The sequence below is a fragment of the Octodon degus genome, unplaced genomic scaffold, assembly GCF_000260255.1.
Source record: "Octodon degus isolate 3935 unplaced genomic scaffold, OctDeg1.0 scaffold00240, whole genome shotgun sequence".
Lineage (NCBI taxonomy): Eukaryota > Metazoa > Chordata > Mammalia > Rodentia > Octodontidae > Octodon > Octodon degus.
Window position 1 is genome coordinate 502,564 of NW_004524816.1, and position 26,487 is coordinate 529,050.

Consider the following 26,487-nt stretch of genomic DNA (forward strand, 5'->3'; position numbering starts at 1 on the left):
TTAATTATTGAAACTGTCTTACCAATTTGGTTTGAAACTGTCTCATTGCTATTTGTTTCGCAATAAATTTATGCGAAAAAAAAAAAGAGATGAGGGAAGTCACGGGATGTCCGCATGCTTGTCTGGCCCTTGTGACACACATAAGTGCCCCGAAACCTGCAGAGCACCTTTGGAAATGTTCATTGTCAATTAAATTCATTTTAGAAATGTATGCGTTCTTTTAATATTGCTTATAACTTTTTAGTATAGACTCCATATAAGTTGAGTTAAAATTGCCTTTGCAGAAAATACATAAAGAATGCAGTAGCTATTTTCTGTTATCCTGTACCAAATTCAGTCAAGTGATGCTTTATTTTTATGCCACCTTCAGGAAGGAGCAATTTCTAGCATTTATTTAGGAAGTTCTATGGAAACCCTAGTGTGTATAAAGGGATTTACTTACCACTCTCATTGTAGGCGTCCTTGGACACAGTTAGCAGCTTTCAGCCCTGGGTATTCCATCAAACATTCTGGACCCCTATGCCCAGTGCTGGGCTATAAAGCCTTGTCTTTTTTCTTCCCAAGATCAAATCTCAGCTAGTGTAAAATGCATGGGCCACTGTTTTTTTTTTTGTTTGTTTGTTTTTTGTTTTTTTTTTTTTAAAGTAGGACTAACCCTTTCCTTTCCTTTCTCTAGTATTGTCACATTCCTTTTTACTTTTAATTTACCTCATGTAGACACATAAGGGAAAATGATAAGCTGGTGGTTGTTTTTGGCATATAAGTATGTTTGATGTAGGCCATGTTGTGTTCATCGGAATAGTGATTTTGAAATGCTAATATAAATTGTTTAATTACCAATATTTTGAAATTGTACATGCCAGCCTGGTTTTGTAGCATCTCTTGAACAACCTGGTCATCTGGCCTCCTGGGCCGTGTCTGCGCATGCTCGCTATAGCTCGTACAACCTTTACCGTTTCCCATTATTTTTATGAAACTTGGGTCAAGTGTCACGTTATCTTATCCTTATGATTATACTATTGGTTTTCTTGTGGTGGGGTAAATTTGTACTTGCTTTTGTGGACGATAAGGGAAGTATGATTGAGAGGAGCAGTGAACTTGAAGAAAATGACAGAGGAGATATTTTGTGGGGTCAATGAATATATATCTGGGTTTTTTTCTCTCTTGTGGACTACATATTTGGATTAGAAGCATGTGCTGTGCTCATTCCTATTTGTTTGTCTCCTAAAGACATTGAGTCAGGGCCTCTTAATTAGATGCATAATCCCATAAAAGGGAGGCAATTCCATTCTGGGATCCTTCAGAGAATAGTAGATTCTTCTCTTAGAGGCTCGCAACTCTCTTACAAGTGACAGGCACACACGCCACTTCCACAACCTGCCAGGAAGGTGGCTGTAGGTTTCCCTAATAATTAACTTTTTGGAGTGTGGCAAACTCACCATAAGTAGATAGAATTTGCCCCCAAGGACTGTGCATTCTAGAAGTGCATAGTGCCAGTTTAAATGGAATAGTAATATGACTCAACAAGCACAACGGAGCAAACTTATAGCTCTGGGGAAGAAGAAATCACAACTGATTGAAGGGATTTTGCAGTTGCCTTTATGTTTTATGCTATTAGTGTTGACCAATGTGTGGAAATTCAGTAGTAAGAGACAATGGAACAGTAGAACAGTTTGAATAAAGCACAAAAAGGGGGCAGGGAGGAAGGATGAGAAGAAGGGAGGGAGGAGGGGGACAGGGGGAGAAAGAGAGAGAGAGAGAGAGAGAGAGAGAGAGAGAGAGAGAGAGAACACAAATGAATTGTGGGTAAGACATCTCTCTGGGAGTAAAGGGGATTGAGGAAAATAAATACCAGAGAGGATCATTGTGTCCTGTCATGGACATTCTTTAATGTTAGGGTAAGCTTATGTCTAACTTAGGGGACAGCAGCCACTGGCACACTTGATTTAGGGGGAAAAATATGAAAGCAAATGACTGGAGTGGGGATAGCTGGAAATGCTGTCAGCAGGTATGGAAAGGCTACATAGACGTTCTTATGAGTGGAAATTACTTGGATGGGAGATTGTTGTCGGCTGTGGGCACAGTTGTGGAGATCAGACCACTAGGTCAGTGTGGCTCATTTGTGTGGTGGTAGCGAGGGTATGGAGGGACAGGGCAGAGCTGTGGAAGGAGGAAGTGACAAGGCATTGAACAGGACGTCTGAGAAAAGCATGGAAGTAACGAGGAGGACCCGACTTGGAAGCCGTCCTCAAGAGCAGACTGAGCTTCTGATGACAGGCTGGTTCAGCAGCATCAACATGGGCTGGATTTTGTGACTGAGAAGTGAGGAGATGTGGTGGGCTTTGGCGTGGTTGATCAGGAAGCCTGTGGGAGATGGAGCTCCGTGGTATGTGTATGCAGTGAAATACTAGTTGCTATAAAAAGAGGAGGAAATCTTATTTTATTATTTTTATTTTTTTTAATCTTATCATTTTAAACAACCTGGATGAACTAGAGAACATTATGTTAAGTAAAGCCAGACACAGAAAGACAACTAGTTCATGATCCCATTTGTATATAGAATCTAAAGTAGTTGAACTCAGAAGCAGAGAAGAAGACCAAGATTGCCAGGACAGGGTGGCAATGAGGAGATGTTGCTCAGAGAATACAAACTGTTGGTTATAAGATGAACAAGTGCTGGAGATCCAGTAGACAGGCAGTGATGGCTAGGTTAATTTGAGTGCAGTAATCATTGTACAGAGTAAATTGTATCAAAGTATCATCTTTTATCTCTCGAATATATTCTATCATTATTTGATAATTAAACCTTTTTTAAAAATAAAAGACTTAAGGGCTGGCCAAATAGCTCAGTGGATTAAAGTACCTGAGCCTGCTGTGCCGGCCCCGCCCCTGGGGCGCACTGAGATGGCAATTGAGACTGGGTGTGGTGGTGCACGCCTATAATCCCAGTCTTGGGAGGCTGTAAACAGGCAGATCACTAGAGTCTGATCTAGCAGTGAGACCCTGAACACCCTGTAAACCCTTCCCTAAAATACAAAAAAATTAAAATTAAAATAAAAAACAATAAAAGACTTAATAATGAAGAAGAAAAAAGCTTTCTGATGTTCAGAAGTCTTTCTGTGGTGCCATCTACCGTGAAGATATTTCCTGACTCTCAGTTCTGCCTCCCACATTGCTGGTGATGGCAGGTGGCAGCCGGTATTAACTGAGCGACCTGTGTCTTAGTTCCCATCTTGTCGGGAGACAGATTTTCAGACATAGTCTTATGAAAGTCAGAGAGCTAGAAAGCCTCATTCTCACAGGCTTCCATCTAGCTTCTTGCTTGTTTTGACCCACATCTTTGGGGGGTGCCCTGGTTATCAAGCCCAGGGCCTCACACGTGCTTGGCAAGTGCTGTGCCCCAGCACAGCATGACTTTACAAGGCAGGCCCGGGCAGTGGGGTGTGGATAGCTCCGTGCTCTCACATAGTCAAGGTAATTCCAAGGTCCTGGTTGGGTGACTTTAAATGCCTAGTTCTGCAGAGAAGGTAGAGTACAAACCCATCTAAGGACCTGGTAGAACAGCAAGGTGGAGACACACTTGAAAGATTCCTTTTGTCTTCTTTATCTAGTAGTCTTGATCCTGAAAGGAAGAGGGGAGGTTTTATGTGTGAATGGTGCTCTTTAGCTCAGCTTTGTTGAAGCCTTCTAAGAACTGTCTGGAAGAGGCCATCACACTCCCCGAGGCCTGACCTGGTGCCTGCCTGCACCTCTCTGCCTTTGGCCCTTGGCCGAGCCCTGTGTCTGCTCCTGGCCCGTGGGCTGTGGGCTTTTTTTTTGGGGAGGTAATCATTCTTTTCCCAGGCAAAGGCAGTGAGAGATCCTTGTAGGGTTTCTCCTGGTCTTTTCTCCTGGGGAGGGGAGGAGGCCATGGATTCCAAGTGCACAGGGCTCCATGAGATGGAAGGGTTCCTGACTGTGTCCAGCCCTTTGCTGATGCATGTGGACCGTATGACATGGGGGAGAAATCACTTTGTCGTGTCTGCCTGCTAACGGGCTTGTTACAGTCATGCAATCAATACGTACCTCTTTTCATCGTTTACTGTTTCCATGAAAATACTTTTCTCAAGTCTTGTCCTCACTTCCTTGCCTGCTCATCCAGCATAGCCTGTGTGGAGTTTGTCTCCTTCACTGTCACAGAGGAGGCACTATACCTCCCTGCTACCACGTCGATCCATCCCTCTCCCCAGTGTCTTTGCCAGCACGGCTTACTGAGCTTCATCAGGCTATTTGCTTTAAAAAGATGGAGGTGAGTGGGGGATAAAACATACTTCCTAAATTAGCATATAATTTGGAGGTCAGAAAATTACAAACAAGGCTGGGCTACATGATTTTGTTAAATTAGCATTACTTTATTCCCTAATTTCCTAGATTATAATCTCCTGTTGTTTGTTTTGTTTTATTTTAAAACATTTTAGAGGGCTAGGGAGATAGCTCAGCAGCACAAGTGCCTGCCTGGCAAGCGTAAGGTCCTGAAATCGATCTCCAGTATATATATACTGGGTTTATATATTTTTATACTTGGTACAGGGTCTCAGTACAGAGCTCAGCCTCATAGTGATCCTTCTGCTTTTAGCCTCCCCAGTGCTAGGACTACAGGCGTGTGCCACCATCCTTGGTCTAGGAGGCCCACTCAGCTCACCTGGGGGCCAGGCCAGCGTGACATGTGGTACCAGGTATCAAACCTAGTCCAAGTGTGCCTAAGCAGGTGAAAAAACCATGTTAGTGTGGAAAGATGGACATGAAGAAGTTGTGCATATTTAACACACGCGAGCCTGTGCGCTTGGAGATAGCGCCTGGAAAGCCCGCTCCCAGTCTGGGCCGTAGCGCTTCCCGCTGCCTCCGTCTTTCCTTCTGCTCTCTTGTTATTTTTTATGAAGAGAACACGTATGTTCTACCCTGTTAGCACATGAATCACACCATCCAGCGTTGTTAATCTTAGGTGCTGGACTTTGTATAGTAGGTCTCTAGAACTTTTCATCCAAATTATGTAGTTTTATGTAAGTTACAGACATTACACTTTGATAGTTCAAGTTTTTGCACTTTTATAGCTACCTATGATAGAACTGATTAATCTTTTTGAAGAATTATAATAAAGTGATTCTTGGAGACTAGCATATCTTATTTTCATGGAAACCCATAGCTGCTGCTCACTAGTGTGATTTATCCCAAGTAGCCAGCCAATGCCCCAAGAAAATTCTTCTCAGATTACAGCAGCAGTCAAAAAGCAAAGCCGTGCTTTCTTTGGCCCACAAAGAAAAACCGTAACTGGCATAAGTGAAATAGGTGCCAAAGTTTAGAAATCAGCAGCCTGAAAGCAAAGTCGAGATATTTCTGACCGCTTCTTTGAGATGGGTGTGTTGGGCCCCCAATCTGTGCTGTCTCACGGTAGCTGGGTGCAGACGGGAGCCAGGCACTTCCCTTTGTGTAGCCTCACCTGGCCACCCTGCCAGTGACCCTGCTGACCCCACTTCAGGTGTTTGGAGAAGTCATTCAGAATTTACTTTCATTTAATAAATTTACTCACTCAGTTCATTTGTTCTGGTAGGTAGGCAGATGCATCAGGGCTGCCACAGTGTGGCTTCCCAAACTCTTGCTTGTAGGCGGAGCTCTGTGTCCTCCACTTTGCTGTGTTCTGATAAACCAAGGGCCACCCTGGAAGCTGTTAAATAGTTGTTACCTCTCCTGTGCGCCTTACGTTTTCTCCCTTATCAATATCACTGCTCATTTATTTTCATTTTTATTGAGTCATAGTGTGGTTGAGTTTAAGGGTTTAAAAATGAACAAGATACAATTCTTGGCCATCAGGCATCCAGTTCATCAGTGGGATTGGCAAAAAATGCAAAGAAATTAAGCACTATACCATTACCACAATGGAGTGAGTGCAGGAGGCAGAGAGAGAAAGGTGACCTGTGGATGGAAGAGTTGGAAGAATTCTCTCTCTCTCTCTCTCTCTCTCTCTCTCTCTCTGGTATTTTTTTTTTTTTTTTTTTTTGGAAATGTCTACAAGGTGTTCAGGGTCTCACTACTAGATCAGACTTGTAGTGACCCACCTGTTTACAGTTCCTGAAAGCTGGGATTACAGATGCTTGCCACCCTGCCCAGTGTCAATTGCTGTCGCAGTACGCCCCAGGGGCGGGGCCAGCATGGCAGGCCACGGGATCGAACTCCCGAGCCCTGCGCCTGCTTGCAGGCACTTTAATCCTCTGAGCTATTTGGCCAGCCCTTGGAAGAATTTTCATGGGGTGAGCACATTTGGACTAAGCTTTGATGGATAAGTAGAAGTTTGTGGAACTTTGAAAGTAAGTGAGCCTAGCCTTTCCATAGGAGGGAACAGTTAGAAACTCACTAGCGATGCTTAGCAGTCATCAGAGGCACTCCGCGCTTCGTGTGGCATGGAGAGATCATAAGAAGAACTAGGAAGGCTAAGCCACGCAAGACACGCTTAGGATCCTGGCAATTTGTAACGATCTGTGGATATGAAACTTTTGTGTCAAAACATTAAAGTTTTTGTCTCTAATAAATATGTAGGAAAATTGAAGGAAAAAAGTAAAACTATTTAGGACATTATATTAGAAATGCTGAATTACTTGCTTTATAAAGATAACTTGTCAAAAATAATTTAAAGAAAGCTGGCTTTCTTAGTGGTGTAACTCACACCATGGAGTGAGCATCCTTTCTGTTCCTCGGGGAATTTTTATAGTCAGGAGCCTGGGTCATCGTTCAGCATTCATGCTGCATGGTTTTAAAGTCATGAAGTATCAGCCAAGCTTCTGTAATGTAAAGGTTATTGATTTTTTCTTTTTGCCAGCACCACTTTCTCTGGAATAGCTTCATTTTGTCACTTGCCACTTTCCGTCCTCATCCAGGTCAATGAGCGTGTCCTCGCCGAGTTCCTCTGGCTGTAGACCGCGGGTTCCTCAAATGTTGGGAATGCCAGCGTTCCTACAGTCTGCACTCTCTTCTGTGCTTGTTGAGTTCTGATTTGATTTCATTTTTTTTTTTTTTTTTTTGCATTGTCACTTTTTGTTTCTTTGCTGAACTTCCAACTTTGTTGGCCAAACTCTTTGAAAAGTTTCTCCTTTTCATCAAGTGCCACTTCATTTTGTGCTTGGGACACCAAGAATCTTACAGCTACACAGAACCCACTTTTCTGCAGGTTCCACATCTGCAGAATCCACCAGCTACTCATGGGAAGATTTCTTTTAAAAGTATCTATACTGAGTATGTACATTTTCCTTGTTATTTCCTAAAAATACAAGCATTTACATTGTACCACATATTTTATGAATATTTAGAGGTCATTTAAAGCTTAAGGGACATTATCCTAATGTACCCTTTGCTCTTGTTTCTTAACACAGACCTGGTTAACAGCCCCAGCATGAGCCAACCCACTGCCTCAACATTTGACTTTCTTGAAATTTCTTCTGCCAGATTAAATAGTTCACTGTCCTTAGTCTCAGTCGCGGGCAAAGTCTCTGGACAAAAGAAAACTGCAAACTTTTCGTGAAAGTGTAATGCACACAGTAGAGTTCAATGCTCATTGCCATCCTTCCCAGAAGAAACCTCTGGAGCCTGCTCTTTAATGACAGCATTTCTACAAGCATTCAGGTCCTCCCAGCTGTGACCAAAATCTGCGCTCAAGTACAGCGTAAGGCATTTCAGGGCCACTTCTGCAGCTGTATCTCAAAATCTGCACAGACATCCAGCAAGCCATTTTCAATGGCTTTTGACCCACAGGGCAAGATAATGTCAAAGTAATGACCACACTGCTGGTACCAAAATCTGTCTCACTTTTCTGGTTGCTGAGACAAAATACCCAACACCCAATGTAAAGAAGGAAAGGTTTCTTTCAGCCCATAGTTGGTAGGCTCCTAGGCAGGACAGCCTGGCAGAGCGGGCAGAAGGCAGCAGGCAGCAAGCAGCAGCAGCAGCCTCGCCTTCTTTCTGCCTCATCCTTCCCGGGCTACCTGCCTTTGGGGCAGCCCCACCCAGACTGGGGTTGGGGTGAATCACTGAGCCCAGCACCATGTGCCCTCATGTACTCCTTCCAAGTTCCTCAGCCCTGCCCACATGAGCCTCTGGGGGTATCTGGGTGGAAGCTGTGGCAAAGGTGGGTGCTCCTTGATTATGCAGGAGCACTGTCGCCATTGTGTACAAGGCACTTGGAGCACTTGGTGTAGGGCGCCTGGCCTTGAGGCCCATGGTGGGTCCTGGAGACAGTCGCCCAGGGCTCCCAGGCGATTTCCTCACTTCATCCAGAAATAACAGAGTGCACTGTGTGCTCACACCCTGTAAGCAGCAACATGACTGATCACAGGTCTAGTCGGGCATGTTTACTTACATAGTGATTTGGGGACGAAAGAGCTGGCAGTGAGGCTTGCATTTGATGCGACAGTCAGTCTGTGTACCACCCTAATGGGAGTGTAACTGGTGCTTTTGCCTGCCTGAGCTGGCCTCATGGAAACCCATGCATGTCATGTGTGGGCTGCCTGCAGTATGAGCACACTACTTGCCCTGCCCCTCCTAGAAGTTCTGCTGCTGTGTCCCCGGCCACTTGATGCCAGGATAGTCACGTGACCACTGTGGCCCTCGCAGTGCTGCCCACACTTTCTGTTTATGTTCAGTGGGGATGAGGGTTCCTCCTGGCTCCAGAACCATGCTGGGGCCTCTCTAGGTCCCTGCGTCACCACTGAAGCAGGCAGTGCTGAGCATTAGCTCTCTGTTGTCCAGTCTCTCCGGCGGTCGGCAGTGGCAGTTCTTGCTGCTTGAGTTCGCAGTGTGGCCGCCCTGTGAGCAGTGCCCGCTGCCTCCTCCTAAGCCGCTCAGAGGCCAGGCAAGCCCGACTCTGGCTGGGCTTTGCCTCGTGTGTGTCTGTCCCTTGGCTTCTTGCAATCCTGATTTCCTCTGTTGGTTTTTAAACTGAAAAATAGGTTTCACATAGTTGATTTACAAGATTACTGTGAGGAATAAATGGGAAATGCATCTGAATATTGGGTAGATGTGAGCAGTTGTTTTGACAGTGACAAATAACTGAATCATTGGGAAGGATTTCTTGGATTAAAATGAAATATAATAGAACCCGGTAATGTCTCAGCAGCGTAAACATCGTCAGCTCCTCGTGTGAGGAGCTCACTGCTTCCCCTCCCCACGTGCTGGCTCTCTTCTCACTTACTCCAGGGCTGGCTGGGGGGTGCATGGGTTCTTACTCCCGGAGCAAGAGGTGGCTGCAACAGGCCTCCTCAGGAGAGCAGGTTTTGTTTCTGTATGGATTTAAGCAAAACAGAGTCTGAAAAAGCTGTACATCTAGAGAATGAGGCTCAGATGGGTCCCACCTGTGGTCATTTTGAAGCTAGAATTTTCAATAGTTTAGAATATAAATGTCAAATTAGAGAGTTCAGTGTTCTTTTTCTGGTCCAGAATAAGTATTTTAAGTGAAGTCAGCATGAACAGGCTAGTCCTGGGTTGGTTTGAGGCATGATTACCTGTAGACTTTTCACTTTACATCTGGATGAAAGGGTTTGGTGAAAGGAGTATGCTGTTAGAACGCTGCGGCTCGGCAGCGCTTCCCTCGCAGGATGCCTTCCTGCAGCTGCTGGGAACCTGCAGATGTGTAGGGAGCACTGGTGCGTAGTTCTTTTTCCACGCGGCATGCTAATCCAGAGCTTGTTGAAAATGGAATAAGTCTATGAGCATTAAAAAATATACATGGAAATTATTTTTATTAGGGATGAACTACTTATAGAATACAATTAGATTTTACTTGTTTATTTCACTTTACCTTTAGCAATTTATGTTAGCAGAGTGAAATTAAATGATTCAATGTAAGCTTTGAAAGTTAAAACATATTGACAGAACTCCCATCCATTTTTTAAAAAATTGACTGCCCTCAGTGAATATAACCATTATGTATTACAAATACACACTAATAAAAATAAAAATTTCCAGTTCCAAATTATGCACACATTACCCTTCCCTTTCTGGTTTTACCCTTCCTCACATGCTCCAGACAGTAAAACCAGAACAGGAGCCTACCAGACACACGTAGTAGGTACCCTGTTGGCATGTCAAATGTGGAGTCTTGGCTTAAGGAACATTATTGCATTTTTAAGAAATTTAAATATGAATTAGAAAACTAGATTATTGTTAGTTGTTACATATCCTTAGCAAACTCTCATCATCAGGGTTCCCCCCCCCCAAATGCACTAAGGCACATTGGTTACACAGAATAGTGGCTTTTGTTCCGGCATATTGGCACATGTATACAACATACCTGGGTTATTTTTGCTCATCTCCCAGTAACCCACCATCCTCCTGCCTCCTCCCCTTGTCCTCTAATCGTGTCCCTTCTGCTGTCCACCAGGTCTTCTTCATGAAGTAAGTGAACTTTTATAAGTGAACACACATGCACTGTATATGTATATTCTCATAATATTTCAGTTGCTTCATATATATAAAATATTCTTAGATAAAATCATTTTATTATTATATCTGATATTAACATAACACTGAAATTATATCTGTATTTTGTAAAAAGTATTGCAAATCTATCATTCGACATGGGAAAATTGTTCATTTAAATACTTGCATTTTAGATGAATTCCTCAAAAAATCTCCTCGAGGTGTATTTCATGATTGTCCATTGTGAAAAAGTAGCTAAAGAAACCCAGCTGAGATTGGTAGGTTAGGGAAGAGACTCTTTCTGTCAATGACAATGTCAAGAAGTTGAAACTGACTTATTTTAAATGGTATTAGTGTATAGCATCCATAATGGTTAGGATAAAAGTATTGAAAATATTTTAAGTGTGAGTTAATGTTTATAGAAAATGAAAAGTCTGATGCTTTTCCTTTGAGCTTTGGTTTCGTGAGTGTAGAATCAGGCAAGAGTGTGACTGAAAGGCATAGCTGGAGTCTACTTCGAGGTTTTTCTTTCCTGAGAAGATCAGCGTGTTTCTCAGGGGTTTTGCAGCTTTGCACCCCTCGTCATTCCTTACTGTAACTGACACTGTGATATTTGTAGTTTTATTTCCAGAAGGAAGCGCTGGTCATTTTAGGTGCATTGCCCAACGTTGAGGGCAGGTTTCACACAGTTGAAGGGCATCAGCATCTTTTCTTTTGGAATAGCTGGTTAGAATTGGCTGCTTAAATGAATTATAATCTAAATTGAAAATGAATGTTTTAGAGAAAATATTAACTTACTCAGGAATGAGGGCACGTTCATCACAGGTTCTGGGAGGTGGTTTTCTCCTTAGGTTTTGTGGCATTAATTAGCCTGTGGGAGGTGCGTGCTGTGCTCTTGAGCCTTCCCCTGTTGAAATAGCCGTCACACTCATCTTCTTGATGATTTTTTAAAAACGTTAATGTTTGTAGAAAATGATTGAAAATCAGGAATGATTTGAGCTTTGGCTTTGTGAAAGTGGAAATAGGCACAAAAATAACATACTTTAAGAATAAATCTAAAACTAGGTAGATGGAACTTTAGAGTCTCTCTCTCTCGCTCGCTCGCTCTTTCCCAGGACAGAAGGTAGTAGACATTTTCTTCTGAGAGGTCTCTTGGCTTCCAGTGTGGCCCTGTTCCTGACCTCCCCTTCCCAGTTCTCTGATGACCGCTTGGACATTGCATTGTGCAGCTTGCTGGGTGCGGTTCCTTCTGGCAGCTGCCTTGCACTCCCTGCTGCAGGTCTGTGCTTGCATGGTGTTATGGCTTGTGTCTACGTCCCTCCAGAGCCTCGTGCAGTCATGGGTTGGCTTCCAGAATTTGTGATTGATTCATGATCCAATGCTGGGAGCAGGGGTATGAGTGCTACGCCGCCCTGGGGCAGCTGCATCTGCATTATAGTGTGAGGAGGGGAGAGAGGCTCCTTGCTGCCTCAGCTGCCGCTTCTCCCTTTGCTTATCTTGCTTATTGTTGCTGCCATGCTACTGCCATGAACTGCTGCCCTCTGCCATGTGCCACTCTGCCTTGGAGCCAGCTGAGTGTGGATCAAAACCTCCACCAAAACTGAGCTACATAAACCTTTCCTTTCTTAATTTTGGGTGTTGGGTATTTGTCCCAGCGACGAGAGAATAGTAGCTGAGACACATGGGAAGCATACTTGTTGCCCCAGCCCCCTCATCCAGCTGTAGTTCCAGAGTTGCTGGGCTGATCTCTGCCTCATCCTGAGGCCTGAGCACCCGCTGCTGATGGTGGGGTGCAGCGTACTCTCCCAGGTCCTTTGCGTCTGAGACACAAGCAAGACCAAGAGTGCGCAGTGTGGCGCTCCAGGGAGTGACTGGGACTCCCATGCATAATGATTTGAAGAGCTAAACTGAAAACTTGATGAGAATTTTCACTCTCAGAAAATGAAGTACGCATGGCCCCTTCTTTGCAGTCCTCCTCTCAGAGTGTACTTGTAGTCAGTGTCAGCCACACCCAGGTGCTTCAGGGCTTTGTTCTGTGTTTGGAGCACATTTGTACAGACAGCTGTTGGATGGGAGCGCCACTGGCCTGCATGGAAGTGTGAGGTGGGGCCTGAGGCCCTTGCTGAACTGCCTCCGGCTCTCCATGCGGCTCTCCCCTCTGCTTCAGGTTTGCCCTGCACATGCCTCCTCTGCCTGGGACCCTTTCTCCATCTTCCCCCTCCCAGCGAGCTTTCTCTGCTTTAGGATACAATGATAGCATTTTCTAGGGATGGCTTCCCTCCTCTACCCACAGCAGGGTGAAAGTCCTGTCTGTACCTTCGTGTTGCTTTGCCCTATTCTTAAACCTGGCATCGAGTGCCACTGTGGGGGACTCCCAGGTGTACTGTGTTGTTTGCCCTGCGCTCTGGGGGGGGGGGCACTGGCCACTGTGTGCAGTTGCGTCTCTAGTAACCAGGGCAGTGAGCAGCCGGAAGTCACCTGTCGGTTGGTTGCGGCTGAGCACTGCTGGGTGCTATCCCCTTCCCCACACAGGGCCTCACGACCTCAGCAGTAGATGCTAGAAATGGTCTTACTGGAAAGGAAGATGAGACTGACAGAGCTAGAAAGCAGCAGGGCTGTCACTAGGATTCTTTCGCCCACATGCATCCAGGGCTTGTTGTGGGGGAAGAGAGCTTAATTTCCAGACCACAGAGAGCCTGCAGACAAGTCAGCTCAGAAGATGAGGAATCCCTGGTCACGCGTGCACCAGGAGAAGACAGCATGAGGAGAGGGGTGAATGGTTCTGGCTGGGGAGGTGCAGGACGAAAGGACCATGGAGGTCCTGAGGCTGCATGTGAGGAGGAGCAGGTAGGAGGGGCGAGGAGAGCACGTGGGCCCTGCCCACCCCTGGTGGGAGCACTTGGGGGCAGCCACAGTGTGGCTGGGGCAGAGGGCATGGAGGAGGGTGATGCTCATTTTAAAATATGGATGTAGAATTCATGAGCCCAAAACATCAGAGCCCACGAAAAGGGGCAGCTAGAGGAGGAGAGGGCAGGGAAGGTGGGGCCAGGTCCTTTGGTGCTAGGGAACGTGGCTCACCTGCCATGGTGCAGACAGTGTGGGGTATGTGTACTGGGGATTGAACTGGAGGATTTGCACTGAGCTCTCCCCAGATCTTCTATATTTTGTGCTGAAATAGTATCTCCCTAACTTGGTAAATTACCCAGGCTGAACTGGAACTTGGGGTCTTTCTGCCTCAGCCTCCTAGACCTTTGGAATTATAGGTATGTGCCACTGGGCTGGCTCTTACTGGGGTATCTTAAGCTTTCCACAAAGACATGAACATAGGGAATATTTCTCTGAGAAGAATGACAGTGCAGACCCCGTGGTGAATGGTGCTGAGCACTACGGACACCGCAGATGATGGCAGTGACAGGTGCGTTTGCCCTCAGGGTCAGAGCCCAGTGGGGTCACGGAGCCACTGCGGGCCTGCTCACCCAGTGGAAAGGGCAGCTGTTCCTCAGGGCAGCCAAGCCTGGCCCTGTGGGAATGTGGGCTCCACGTGCCAAAGCTGCCAGTGTTCGGAGAATCAGAAGTCTCAATTCTGTGTCAACTCCTTGGATTTTAAAATGTTGTTTCAAGCTTGAACAACCAGCATGACGGTGGACAGACAAAGTACACATGTGTGTTGCTGGCCTGAGCAGGATGAAAGCCCTGTGGTGTGGGGAGAGCAGGGTTCAGTGAAGTGGTGCTGCCTGCCAGCCGCTTCACTTTGTGCCCTGTGCACAGTCAGCACCGAGGCGTTGCCTAGTTGCATTGTTGGTGTGTTTATTCTTTATCATGACTTTTATTTAGTTGACTTGAAATACATATTAAAAGACAAATACTGTCTTACTCTGTCTTGAGTGATTGAATTGATGAGTGATAATTGCTGTGACTTGGCTACTGAGCTGTGTGCTTGCTTGCTTTTAGTCTGGAACATTCCCTCTACATGCCGCAGAAGTGAATGGCAGTCTAGTGCACATGTACGATGAAGCAAGCAAGGCATGGACAGGTGCTGTGCCGTTCCCTGTGCCTCCCTCATCTTCCGCTCCTGTTGCTCAGCTGCCCTCGCTCCCTCCCTGCTGAGCACTGCTGGCTGATGTCATGGCCACAGCACGAATGCCATCCTGGACCCCAGCAGGAGTGATGGGAAGCGGAGCTGTGCAGAGTGAGGCAGCGTTAGGGGCTTTTCGTCTGTGTTCATGCAACACAATGTGTCCATGGCAAGCTATTTCTTTTCTGGGTCAGAAAGCAGGGGATTTTCATTCAGTATGGCCTGACTCAGACAGTTTTGTATTTCAAGAATGTTTGATGTGTTGCAATCCACTGGTGATGGTCTTGGGGAATCTTATTTGGCGCAGGCATCGCTGGCAGCTCTGGCAGCAGGTGGGTTAGTTACTTGTTCATGTACTTTGGGTCCCTTGAAGACCGGGGACAGCGTGGAGAAGAGCAAAGGAATAATGAGATAGACTGGAATGTTTCTAATAGATTAAAGGGTTAGAAAAACACATCTTTTTCCCTAAGTTTTTTTTTTTTGCATTGTTTTAAAATAAGATCATGATTTGCATTGTTTTAAAATAAGATCATTTTGTTGTATCAACATGAAGCTAGAGACTTGAAAATAAGCCTTTTTTTCAGTGAAGAGTCTTATCTGTAAATACAAAGTTTTCATTAAATCAACATTTCTCTCTCAACTTTTGTTACAGATCATGGAGGAAACAAATACGCAGATTGCTTGGCCGTCCAAGCTAAAGATTGGAGCCAAATCCAAGAAAGGTAACTTGGCAGTTTTGATGGTCAGGGTCATGGACTGACTGTAGGTTTGCTGAGGGCAAAACCAATATTCTTAATAGTTTTGTCCCAAAGTATTTGTCACATATCAGTATTTTTGGAGACTTCTCAGAACTAAAAGTAATTTCCTGCTTTCTGACAAAATAAAACGTTTTAAGAATTGATGTTATGCCAGGGATGTTATTAATGAGAGACACGGGAGTAGCCTGTAGTCTCAAGTGCGTTTTGTCAACAGCCACGTGTCAGGTAGCCCCATGTGTGATGATGTGCCGTCAGCACCTACACGCCCACTGCTTGCGCTTTGAGTCCTTCTTCATGGATTACACAGATCACATCGCTTCTCCTTTTCCAGCGGTGTGATCATAGCTCCTTTAAGGACGAGCGCTTTTCTCGCCTGGCCTTTTCTTTGCCTCCCCTATAGGGCACTACTCAAACCAGCATGGGCAGCAATGGGCACAGAGCTTCCTGCACTGCCCACCCCCAACCCAAGGTTATATAGTCTTCAAAATTGACCTGCCAGTATATACTTTGACAGTTTTTTGTTGTTACTGTTTATAATATAATCTCAGTTTCAGCAATTTTTGTTGTATATATTTCATTAAATAGAATATAGGTATATCTTGTCCTCAGGAGATAATGACAAATGCCATCACGTGATATGGAATACAGTAAGTGTGCAAGCTGGTCGGTACCCCATACGATCTGGTGTTGTTATTTAGTTTTGTATTTATCCTTTATGTCAGTGGCTTTTTTTTTTTTGCTAAAGATACTAAACTGCACAATTTTTCCTTTCATATTTTAGCCTGAATTATTGTATTTTATTTTTGTTGTTTTGAAACAGGGTCTTGTTATATGGTCCAGGCTGGCCTTGAACTCACTGTATAACGCAGGCCAGCCTTGAACTCCCAGTGATCCTCCTTCCTTAGCTTCCCAAATTCTGGGATTACAGGCCTGACTTCTTTTAACCTCAGATTATTAGACTTGATAATCACATGGAATATAAATTATTGTGCAGGATTTTGGGGGTGAATGTTTTCAGCTGGCCTTGACTGCTGGGTATACCTAAGGAATGATTTTCTTACCCTCTTATTTATGATCACAGTGGCCAGCAATTGTAGTTTAAGTATTAAACAGTCATAAGATAATGTGAATACGTGCAATTATACATCTTTACATAAGCTTTGTACTTTCCGATTGCTATAGAATATATATTCTTAATTTTTGGAAATTTCTATAGTGTGTTGGATTTTTTAATGCTTACTATGCAGGATAAGAAACTGCTACTCGTGGGTGTCGACCTGTTCGTTTACAGCTGTTTAAAATCTCTGCTCTACTGCTTGAGTAAATTGAAACTTGAACATAAACTGAATCTTCTTTCCCAATTGTCAGGTATTTTTGCTTAAATGATGGAATGCGCTTCATGACTCACCTAATAAAAATGAAATGTAATCAGTCCCCAAAGTAAACTCCCAAGGAAATATGAATGTGAAAACGGTTCCAGATAATTTTGGATGGCTTATTCTCTTGCAGTGTCTATGTTACACCCATCCCCACTGTCACAAGGAATTCAGAGGTGATTAATATGCTGTCAGACTGTGGTCATAACTTCAGAGATTTTAGAAAACATGAAAATGAATAGAATAGTTTTTTCTTTTTAGATTGATCTCCCGTTAGTGACACACTTAACCTGTGCAGAGTGGCCATCAGTATTCTACAATTTGATTATACATTTTGCTTTGGAAATGAGAGTGTTTCAGCAGTGTACTTGACTGCGTTTGGGAGAATTTTCACAGGGTTAAAGTTAACCTTTGGAATTGTGCCTGAGAATCGATTCCTCCAGGCTTGGGCTACAGACTTCATTTCATTTTTTATTATTTATGAAGTGCTCTGAATGCACACAATGCTGCACAGTGAGGAGAAAGTGCCAGAAGAAAACGAGGAAGGGAGAAGAACCAACAGCTTTACTCCTAGGATCTTACTGCTCGAATTTGATTGCTCTGACTGTTTAAATCTTCAACTGGGGGGGGGGCTCGAAAAAAAAAAATAAATCTTCAACTGCTGAATCAGATGTTGGCTAACATTTCTGGGATGTGGTGTGTGTGTGTGTGTGTGTGTGTGTGTGTGTGTGTGTGTGTGCAGCTTTTAAGATGCATTAATTCAGAGATGAAGTTTGTTTGACTACGGTCTGTAGTTAGCAAAAGTACAATGGCAATGCCCCAAGGAGATGTAGGTGGGAACGTTATACTCTTCACGAGACCTGGCTGCTCTCCCCACCTGCATGCAGTTGAAGAAAATGATGTTGATCTTTCACCTTCTTTTCTCCCAGCTATTACCTAAGACACCAAAAACCACAAATTTAGGGACCCTTCACCAGTCTAAGAAGAAAGACACTGGTAAGCAATTTTAGAGCAAAGGGATCTTTGTAAAGAAACAGTTCAGAGAGTAAAATCATCAGGAAGCTCATTGCATACTCATATGACTGTCATCCCAAGTCACTTTTCTTTGTGCATATAGTTCTGTCAAGAAATCTATTTGGCAAAACAGCTGGTGCAAAATGCTGTTTGCATTTGTTGTATTATATTTTGCATAATTACTTAATTATAAATTCTATGGTAATGTGCAGATTTGGAATACATAGAGAATTCCCAGACCGTGTGCTGGTTGGTGAGACAGTGCCGCTGTGGGCTTGAGCTGTATTTGGCTTCACCAATGTATTGGTGAAGTATATGGGTCTAGGCCAACATCTCTCTTGCTTGCCACTGTGTACCTCTTCCTTTACCTCATTGGAATTTAGCCATATTTTTAAAAATTATTCATTTATTTATTTGGTACAGGGTCTTGCTGTGGGCTCAGATTCTTAGTGATCCTCCTGTCTCAGCCTCCCCGGCGCTGGGTTTGCAGACATGTGCCGCCATACCCAGTTTCAGTGGCCAGTGGGAAGGAACCCAGGCTTTGTGCTTGTCAACAGGCAGTTAGACTGCTGAGCTGTCTCCCCTACCCCAGGCCTATGTTTTTAAATTATAAAAACATAAGGAGCCCTGTCTAAACTTTTACTTTTTAAACCACTAATCCTGTATCAGGGAAAAAGCAACCATCAAATAGAAAAATGGAAATTTTTCTTTAGAGATTTAGTTTGGTATTTTGGGCTGGCGCTGAAGACCCATCGGCTCCGTGAGTTCCTCTAACTGCTGCCAGTAAGCTGAATTTGGAAAACCAAAACTTTACCCTCTAAAAAGAAAATGTGACTCTCTTCCTAAGAAGACTGTGAGTTCAGAAGGGCACAGATGGTGCCACCATTGAGAAAGAGGCGAGGTCCCCGCTGTCACCTCCGAGCAGGGTGCGTCATGGCATCCGGGGAGCTGCACTCTTATGGATTCATTCATTCCACATTTCTGTCACCATCACAGTTGGTTCACACAGCCCGCTGGAGTGATGAGCACCTCCTTCTGTGGCTGTGTTGCTGTCACTCTGAGCAGAAGGACATCTGATTTGTCTTTGCTGTCCTCCTTTCTCTTCATCGTCTCACCTCATTCTTCTTTCTCTGCATGCCTTTCTCTTCTTTTCCATTTCCCTTCCAACTTACTCTGCACAGGATATAGTGGAGGAAAAAGCAGGGACACTTTCAGGTCTGGGATCTTGAGAAACTTAGGAACAAACTTTTCCTTAAAAACATCCCTAGGTCATTTGAGATTATCAAAAGGCTGAATCCTCATTAAACCCAGAAAGAATTAAGATTTTGAAATTCAAACTAATGGGTATTTAAGTAGGTGACTCTAGAGCTGTTTTCATCTTGCTCACAGTTAAGAAAAATAAAGCATACTTAGTATTTTTTCTGTATAACATGGACTTATTTTGTGCCAAAGAAAGTAAAACTTGCAAACTCCTGGAGTCAAAGTTGAACTGTATGCTTCAGAATTTTGGAATTTGTTCCTGTGAAACTAGTACTGAAGGTTTGAGGTATCTGATACAGATATTCCTTCCTTCCTTACAACTGTTTAGATTTACAGCTTGCCACTTAGACCGCCCCCTGCCCATCTTTGGGGTACGGTACACTTTGTTTATACAGTACTGCAATTTTTCCTTACTGTGTTGCATAATACTGTACTTTTATGTTCTATTACATGTTACAATGCTGCATATAAGAGTTATGCAAGTAAAAGCAGAGTCGTCAAGTTGGAGTTTCTTTGTTTGTTCTAAATATTGTACTGTGTATACTGTGCTGAATTCTTCACTCAGTGACCAGCTCATTTAACAGTCTAGCCACAGGGATGGTGCTCACTTGGTAAGCGGGGAGTATCGCTATTATAAAACTACAAATGGAGACAGTCATCAAAATTTTGAATATGACATTCTCTTTCACAGCTAATTTTATTTTATTTTATTATTTATTATTTTTTTTTTTTTTTCTGGCGGAACCAGGGATTGAACTCAGACCCTTGCTCTTGCCAGGGAAGCGCTTATTCCACTGAGCAGCCATCTCCACAGCCCGCTCATAGCTAATTTTAAAGTAACTACAGCTTCCATAAAATACAGATAACATTTTGAACAAGTTGGCTGTTTTGCCAAATAGATTTCTTGATAGAACTATATGCACAAATAAATAGAAGTGACGTGATGATACTTTGTCACAGTGGTATGATTATGCCATGAGCTTCCTGATACTAAAAGACTTTATTTTCTTAACTGGTTTCTTACAAAGATCCCTCTGCCCTAAAATTGCTTGCCAGTGTCTTGCTTCTTAGGCTGCTGAAGGTAAAATGAGGTCAACATTAAAGTTGGTTTATTGCAGACTTCAAGAAATTGATAGAAACTACTACATGTGGTCCGTGAATACCAACTTGGGCTGTCCTGGCACCAGCAGGAGCAGAAGGCATCACCTGGGTGGCTGACTTGTCTCTGCTCGGGGGCAACCTGGCTGCAAGCTTGGCTGTGCTTTCCCCAAGCATGTGTGAGAGGATCCTCAGAATTTCATGAGCTGTTATTTGGCTACATTTCATCAGAACAAATGGATATCTAAGAGAATAGTCATAACATGAAAACATTTATAGGTGATTTACTTTGTTTTTTCCAAGAACATTTTGTTGAGGCCACTAGCATCACATGTCCATAGTGGATTAGTTAGTGAAAGCCTTTAGCATAGCTGTGGCTGAGGTACAGATGGCACCAAGAGAGTGTGGCATGATGTGCTAGGCTGGTGCGTTTTCAGTGGCCGCAGCCTGTTGGGGCAGTGGAAGTTATTTTAGTGATTCCCAGCCAATTGTAAAATAGAAAAGAAAACAGAGCATAAGGACATTGTGCAATTGTATAGTAAGATTATGTGCATGTGGGTGCTGCATATGCACACGCACTGCTAGGTCCTTGTGTAACATATGTGACAAAAGTTCTGTAGAACCTTGGGCTAGAGTCATTCTCCGGAGGTTGAAGAGCACACAGACTCTGTTAAGTCGTTGTATCCCTAGTACTGCAAGCAGTTCCGGGCACTCAGGAAATATCTGTAGATGGATCTCACAACTTAGTCATGGTTGTAGGGGAGCTCCGAAATCCCTATGGTGCCGACCCCTAAGGTGTGTGCCTCGGAACAGGACTGAGAACCAGGGCCTCCACATGGGAGGGCACTCACGTAGAAGTGTCGACCAAAGAAGCCTTTCCTATGGATCCTCCCGTGGACAGTGCTGGGCTGCAGTTGTGGAGAGGCCTCCTTTCCGTGGGCCAGAAGTCCTTGTGGAGGAAGGGGAAAGAAACAGAAAAGTGACACGATCACTGTCACTCTGAGGCCACTGAAATTCTGGTGCTACTCTTGGTAGGCTTGAACAAGACTAACATAAATACAGTGTCCTGGTTGACTGTTGGCCTCTCTTAATTTTAAAACAGACCTTGTGAGTTAGGTTCTGGCATTTTCTTTTTTCAGATGGAGAGTGTAAGGTACATGAAGGTAAAATCACTTTCCCATAGTTTGCAATTGCTCAGTAGCAGACCCCACGCTTGCATGCAAGGCTGTCTGCTTCTAGATGCCTAAGTCCTAATCACTGAATGCAAGTTGTTGTTATGCCCACACCTGGGTTACAAAATACTTTTTCTGGTGCTTTGCCTCACCTTGAGGTGCTCCTTGCTGTTGTATTCCTTCAGCAGCTATTACCATTTGTAACTGGTAATAAGCAGCTGGACTTCAGAATGACTCCATCCTTGGAGTTTACAGACTTCAGGATTGGCTGACATTGGCATGTCCTTATCATAGGCCATACCTCCAATTTCAGATTTTATAGCTGAAAACGTGGAACCACTCATAGGGATGCACATCTTAAAAATGTCTTTGAATTTTTACTTAATATTTCATGTGCTATCTGCTTGGGAAGACACTTTTTGATTCATTCTTAAACTGAACAATTTCTAAAAAATAGATTTGGAAGAGTATGTATAAATGTCTTGAATTTTGTTTGTTGCCTTAAATCTTTGAGGAGAGTATCTATCATCTATCTAGGGACCCTGTTATTTCCTTTAGGGAGAAAGATTTTTGTACTTAGTCCTTTTTCTGTATATTGTTTGGGTGCTTAATCATTACTTGGTGAATACTAACCAAGAGCCGAGAGTGGGAATCCCGCTAAAGAGCTGGGTAAATTCTATGCACGGAGGACTGAAATCAGAACCGTTTCTAGTTCTTTAAGGTTCCAGTATCATTAAACATTAAAAAATTTATAAAAATGAGTGTATATTTTAAATACTCAATTTGTTAGTGTTTTTCTTTCTACATGAAGAATCTCATTAGTAGGTAGTTTCAGACATGAACATTTGAGAACTTTTCTAAGTGTTCAGAGACACAAAACACACACGTTTTGGAGATGGGGCTAAAATGCTATCTGAGCTGTTGCTAAGCCTGAGCCCCTGAGCTTGGCCTCATCCTTGGTTGGTTTTTATTCTGAAGGCCCCATATACTGAAACAAGTTTTGGGAAAGATATTTCCCATGAACTCAGTAGGGAAGGAAATTTAATGTTGAGAAATAAGTTAAAAATGAAAGCAGTGACAGGAAAAGTGAACAAGCCAGACACTGGAGGAAATGCTCAGAAGACATACATGAAGCAGGACTGCTAGCCACAGTATTCAGAGAGCTCTTAAAAATGCAACAAAAAGGAAATGAACAACTCAAAAATGGGCAAAAGATCACCACAGAAGGTATACAGACAGGTATGTGGGAAAACGTTCAGCGTCATACACTGGCACCGTGGCACTAATTAGCTGGCTCTGGGACGTGCGAGGTGTACCAAAGAAACATATGTGACTAGAAAGGGTAGTGAGTAACAGGGCAGCTGACACCTCCTGCATCTAGCTTGTCTGTCAAGAACCAAACAAACCTTGAGCACGAGGACAAAATTTTTTTTCCAGGTACATAAACATATTTATTAATATTTTATAATATTAACATTGTAACATAGGCTTAACTGTCATTGAGACTCACTATTTTTTATTTATTTTATTGAGAAACAAATAGCAATGAGACAGTTTCAAAACTGATTAGTAGTACAGTTTCAATAATTAATACATTGCATATTGTTGTGGTTATTCATGCAGCCATGATATCTTGTCCAAATACTATTAGTACAAGTCTTTCTTCTTATTGAAGTAAGAGAAAGTAGCTATATATCTATCCTATTTCGAATATGCAGATACAAAATGGTCCTTTATTTGTATAACCTTTTTTGCTTAGCTTTGTTAGAGATGGGTATTCCATTGTCATTTAAATATTGTAGGTGTGTGAATTCAGCAAAATAATCCAATATAGTCCAGTAATCCATAACAGTAGTGGGTTATCCATAGGACTGGCAATGTCAGAAGTTGTTAACTTGAGTCTTTTATAGCTCAACATATTAATATGGCTTTACTTTTTATACCTCTTTTTTATACTTTTGTGCCGGATGGTTAAGACCAAAATAAAGCAAACCTATATAACAAGAAATGTAACTTTTGTATCTGACAAGGTCAGTGAAATCCCCTCAGGCTTTATGCTGAAACCCTGTACCACACTTTATAGATCCTTTGTGAGTGTCAGCCATGTGGAAGAGTCACGGCCATTGCTTGACTAATTTGTTCTCTGTGAAAGCCTGAAAGAATGTTTTCTCTCCATGTGACTCTCCTTAGGCACATTCTACAACTTTGATCACTTTCCTCTGTGGCCCCATAATCTCCTTGATCAGAAAATTTGGGACACAACTGGGTTATAGGATGCTACAGTACGGGTTCTCCTATGACCAGGATGCATGTCTGAATGCATCAGGTACTAACTTTGATGAGTTTCAAAGCAGTTGAGTATGAAGGCAGGACTGTCATTAGAGAATTACACACGAGACAAGCACTATCTGCTTGTTAGAAGGGCTGAAGTCTGAAACACTGATGACATCAGATTCTGGGGATCAAATAAACAGTAGGAGCTTCAATGTTACAGAATACAAGCTGAAATAGTCCTTTTGGAAGACAGGTGCTGGTTGCTTACAGAACTGAATGCAGTTCTCACCATGTGATCCAGCAGTCACCTCTTGCTGTCACCCACATGACCTAAAAACTCATTGACAGACAAACACCTACATGAAGAAGTGTATGGCACTTAGAGCAGCACAGCCTGTACCAGCTAAATCTTGGAAACAACCCAGGTGCCCGTCAGCCAAAGAATAGATAAAAGATATGCTTTTTAATGCAATGGAGTGTTACTTGGCCATAGAGTGGAGACATTTCTAGGTAAATGGGTGTGCCTTGGGATGGTGTATGGCAGTGAAATAAATTGAACACGTGTGTAAATATCTCATTGTTTCTCTGGTGTGAGAAACTGAAAGTGTGTATAAGGACCAAAGTAGACAGTAGATATTGTGACATAGGAAGAAAGTGTTCAAAAGAAAGGGAAACTGGGGAGGAAGGAGGGGGAAAGGAAAGGAGGGGGGAAATGATTAAACAGGGATAAAAGGGAAACCAAGCCTTGGGAATAAGGAGAGGAAAGAGGTTGAAGAGAGGGGATGAGGGAGAAAGAGGAATCAAGATATAGCATGTATAGGTACAGATTTCCCATTGTTTCAGTTACTCTTCTCTTGTTTCTCGTTGCTGGAACAAATACCTGGACCCAGAATATGGAAGGAAAGGTTTCTGTAGCTCACAGTCTGTGGAAGTTGCAGTCCATACTCAGCTGGCTCCATGGCAGAGTGGCATATGGCAGCTGCTGGTGGTGGCGGAAAACAGCAAAGAGCAAAAGGAGGAGCAGGGGCTAGCCAGCCTGTTTGGCCGCTAGCAAGCCTCTCTCCCTTCCCTTTATTGAATGCAGATTACCTACCCCAGGCGGTTGTAGCACTCACACCCATAATCCCAGCATGGGGTCATGAATTAATCACAAATTCTAGAAGCCACCTCAATGACTGCAGAGGCTTTGGGGGACAACTAGACACAAACCATGACACCTATGATGAATGTGATCACTGTGGATATCTAAAATGCCCAAATAAACATATTTAAAATTAAAAAGATGTTTACGGCAGCTATATTTATAATTAGTAGATTTTGGACACCACCAAGGAGTCCTTTACATGAGTGGGTAGATATGCCTGTTCACACAGAGGACTGTTGCGCAGTGCTGTAATGAGGCCAGGCCATTCACAGAGATGCAGTAGCCATCCGCGTGTGTTCCTGGTGGTGAGGTCCGCCCGAGAGGGACGGACGCTGTGTGAGCTGACTGTGTTCCGCACTAGGAGAAGCAGACCTAGGGAGACTGTAAGAAGATGAGGGTCTGTACACAGTTAATTAGGTCTTGTGCCTTCTTCCTCTTCTTCCAGAAAACAATATAAATCACATACATTTAAAACATTGTAGATATAGTCAAATTCACCCCTGAAAAAGTTTAACCAACTTGTATCACCAAACACATAAGAGGATTCATTCTTTTTCATACCTTAATAGTTAGAATAGCAAAACACCAGTGAACCTGGAATTTCTGGTGTTTCTTACACAATTAGCATTCTAGACTAAATATACTGTACTTAATGCTGTAATGATTTTTTTAACTCTACTTTCGCTTCCCTTTACAAAGTGAGTAAAATATGAGCCATTGTTATTAAATGTTGCTAGAAATACTAAAAAAAAATCAGTGTTTGCCAGGGATTTAAGCAGAGGATGAATAGGTAAGCCAGGAGGATTTTAGGGTTAGTGAAATTGTGTCTGATCCCTGATGTGGCTGTGTGCCTTCATGCGTTCACTGGGATTCATGGACCGGGCTTTGAAGGGGCTGTAATGGGGGAGGCCTGCCTGTGGGCAGCAAGAGGCACAGGGGCACTTGGTACTTCTGTTACATTTTGCTGTGAGACTGAAATTGAAAAACAGAGTCTCTTGATGGGCACAGTGCTTTTGTCAGCGTTATAAAGGTTGTCATATGTATAAGTATATTATGATTACTAACTCTTTAATGTGTAGGTTTGAAAGCACCATGAATCTCCTAAAAAATGAAAGTTTGATGAGGAAGATGTAAAAGTGAGAAGTTAAATAGGACAGCATAGGCAGCTGACCACAGTAGGTCCCTGGACTGTGTCTTGAGTTTTCTCAGCTCATCAGCCTCTGAACTGCTGTCTTTCTTCTGTGGACTATCCTGCCTATCTTGTTTCCTGAGCAGAGGCCTCTCCTGGGGAAGGGCCACCGAGAACCCCTTCCACCTGCAGTCTCCTGTTTTAAGTACAGAGAGGAAGGGAGAAACTGTGCCAGGTGTGTGACCTGTGGTCGCTCTGTTAACCCTTACTGTAAATCAGTGGTAGGCGTATTGCTTTCCCCACTGTAAATGCTAATAATTGATTCTGAGAGATGATGTGACTTGTTTCCAGGGATGGAGTTAGGACATAAGCCTTGATTTCTTGGTTTGCATATTTTCTCCCGCTCCATAAACATGCACACAGGTACTCATGAGTATTGGGTCCCCTAAGGTTTGAAGAGTCACAACACATTCATTGGAGAGAACCCAGATTTAAAATGTTTTTTAAGTATCTTCCCTAGGAAGAAGGGCATCCTGGGCATGCCTATCCAGGTTTTAGAAGCTGCAGGCAACTTCTGGTTTTGTCAAGGAATCATGGCACCTACCTGTAATCCTGGCACTTGGCAGGCGGTGGCAGGAGGATCGCTACAAGTTTGAGGGCAGCCTGGGCTCGTGCACACAGTGAAGTTGAGATGAGCCTAAACTGTGTAGGGAGAGCCTGTCTAAAAGCCATTTTGAAAATAACGCA

At 43.5% G+C, this 26,487-nt stretch overlaps 1 protein-coding gene across 6 annotated transcripts in view; it reads left to right on the forward strand.

Moving 5' to 3' along the window:
* Positions 1-26,487, forward strand: part of Bicc1 (BicC family RNA binding protein 1) — a 290,776-nt gene that overhangs the window by 168,114 nt on the left and 96,175 nt on the right. For all 6 annotated transcript variants that reach the window (XM_023706121.1, XM_023706122.1, XM_004645871.2 and 3 more), the window contains exon 3: positions 15,168-15,237. In XM_023706121.1, coding sequence (XP_023561889.1) covers positions 15,168-15,237 — 70 coding nt within the window. The remainder of the gene's footprint in view (positions 1-15,167; positions 15,238-26,487) is intronic.